Source organism: Oratosquilla oratoria, chromosome 23 (assembly GCF_046742065.1).
Source record: "Oratosquilla oratoria isolate Oo_2021 chromosome 23, ASM4674206v1, whole genome shotgun sequence".
NCBI classification, from domain to species: domain Eukaryota; kingdom Metazoa; phylum Arthropoda; class Malacostraca; order Stomatopoda; family Squillidae; genus Oratosquilla; species Oratosquilla oratoria.
The window spans coordinates 37,963,223-37,965,251 of record NC_134799.1 but is presented as its reverse complement, the minus strand read 5'-3'; the positions used below and the strand labels follow the sequence as shown (position 1 = coordinate 37,965,251).

The following is a 2,029-nucleotide window of genomic DNA, read 5'->3' as shown; positions in this document are numbered from 1 at the left end:
ATCCTGAGAGGCTCTCTACTTTTATGTTTGAAACGTAAAGTTTACAATCAGTGCATTCTGCCAGCAATAATCTATGGGTGTGAGACTTGCAAACTGACGAAGGCGATGGAAACAAAACTAAGGACTGCACAGAGGAGAATGGAGAGATCAGTGATGGGACTAACGCTGAGAGACCATAAGAGAGCAAGTTGGGTGAGTGAGCAAACTAGAGTGAAAGATATTGTGGAGGCTGTAAAAGAGAGGAAGTGGAATTGGGCAGGTAAGTTAGTGCGAACGACTGATAAGCGATGGAGGAAGTGTGTTATTGAGTAGACGCCGCGAGATAGGAAGCTTGGAAGAGGGAGACCAGACAGAAGGTGGAGAGACGAGATCGAGAAGTTTGCAGGAGTGACGTGGCAGAGGATGGCGCAGTCGTATGAATCATGGAATGCTATGAAGGAGGCCTTTGTTCAGCAGTGGACTCAGCATGGCTGATTTGATTGATGGATTGATATGTAGGCTTGATTCTGAAACTTTCTGATGACACACCAAGCCAAGCAAAGAACATCCAATATGCGTTTAAGTCTTTCTTGTATCCAGTGTTGCCTGTTGTCTGTTCATTCATAAGCCATAGTTTGTTATACTAGTACTAGAACTGTTCTGTGTCGGTACGTTTAATTTATTTATTACAAAAGTTAACACAAATATAGCTCTCTATGCTGTAGGACTGTGTATTGCTTTAATGTGTTTGTGTAAAATATTGGTAACAGTTATTGTTACCATTTTGGTTTTTTGGAAGCAAGAATACACATTCACAAGGAAGGTGCGAGGTCTAGGGACACGTGTTAATTGACTTAAGATCATTACAAGAAGAGTTGTAAATGTTGTTTACCATAATGCTGGTAAGGGAATACGATAAATTAGTAGGCTCATGGGTATATCGACAGCAACAGTGCAGCTGTGGGTGATCCGATTCGAGGCAGAAGGTCACGTCCGTCTTAACAAGGTGGTGACCTGTCCGGTCCACATATCACAGCGGTAGAAGAGGTCGAGGGATTACGACAGACAGACGCTCACTAGACAGTGGCATAAAATCAATTAGAGATGTTTGTTTACGTTGTTCCCCAGTCACCACGAAACGACGATCGAGTGAGGCTAGATTGAACTGTTTCATCCTTGCTGTTAAGAAAACTTTAACAAAGGCTTAACGACAATGTCGCATTAGGTTTAGTCAAACATATGTGAACGTCGGCCGGGACTTCTTAAGGCCTGTCATATTTACGGATGTGTTTACCTTTTCCCCTCTACAGCTAGTCGCCAATTCTAGCAAAGAAAAAGAAAAAAGAAAAAACATTAGGCATCAAGCAAACCACTTTAATGAAAGATAAATAAATTGACAGATTTGGCATTTCCTTGCATGGTTAGATATGGTGATGGTGTGGATGTGGGAGGATGGACGAATAAACAGTTATTGGTGGATATTAGTTTTGCAGTAGCATATTAACATCCCCAAAACCTCTCTTTTACCTTAAGTATGGCCATATGCCATCCCTCAGCCTGAGCCCATGTTTCTAATTCAAGACTGATCACCGATACACACCAGCAGAGTAGTCATGACGTGACTTAGTTTCGAGCACACCTACAAATCAGATTAGTAGAATGGTCCACTAAAGGTTGCAAGTGCAGCCCCCATAGAGAATCTGTAGGTGTTGCTGAAACAGGAGTTTGAAGTAGAGGAAAGAACTAGAGTTTGAAATAGAGGTAAGAACTAGAGTTTGAAGTAGAGGAAAGAACTAGAGTTTGAAATAGAAGTAAGAACTAGAGTTTGAAGTAGAGGTAAGAACTAGAGTTTGAAGTAGAGGTAAGAACTAGAGTTTGAAGTAGAGGGAAGAACTAGAGTTTGAAGTAGAGGAAAGAACTAGAGTTTGAAGTAGAGGAAAGAACCAGAGTTTGAAGTAGAGGAAAGAGCTAGAGAGATAGTGAGCAGGGAGACAACGGAGGTATGAAAGGGCACGAGACAAACCGGCCTCTGAAATAGGTAGTTGGATCT

The 2,029-nt window shown here is 41.8% G+C and overlaps 1 protein-coding gene across 1 annotated transcript in view; it reads left to right on the top strand.

Annotated features, from left to right (window-relative positions):
• LOC143037763 (uncharacterized) overlaps positions 1-828 on the top strand; it is an 11,089-nt gene extending 10,261 nt beyond the window's left edge. The window contains exon 3 of the mRNA XM_076206315.1: positions 750-828. Coding sequence (XP_076062430.1) covers positions 750-828 — 79 coding nt within the window. The remainder of the gene's footprint in view (positions 1-749) is intronic.
• Positions 829-2,029: the final 1,201 nt, after the last annotated feature.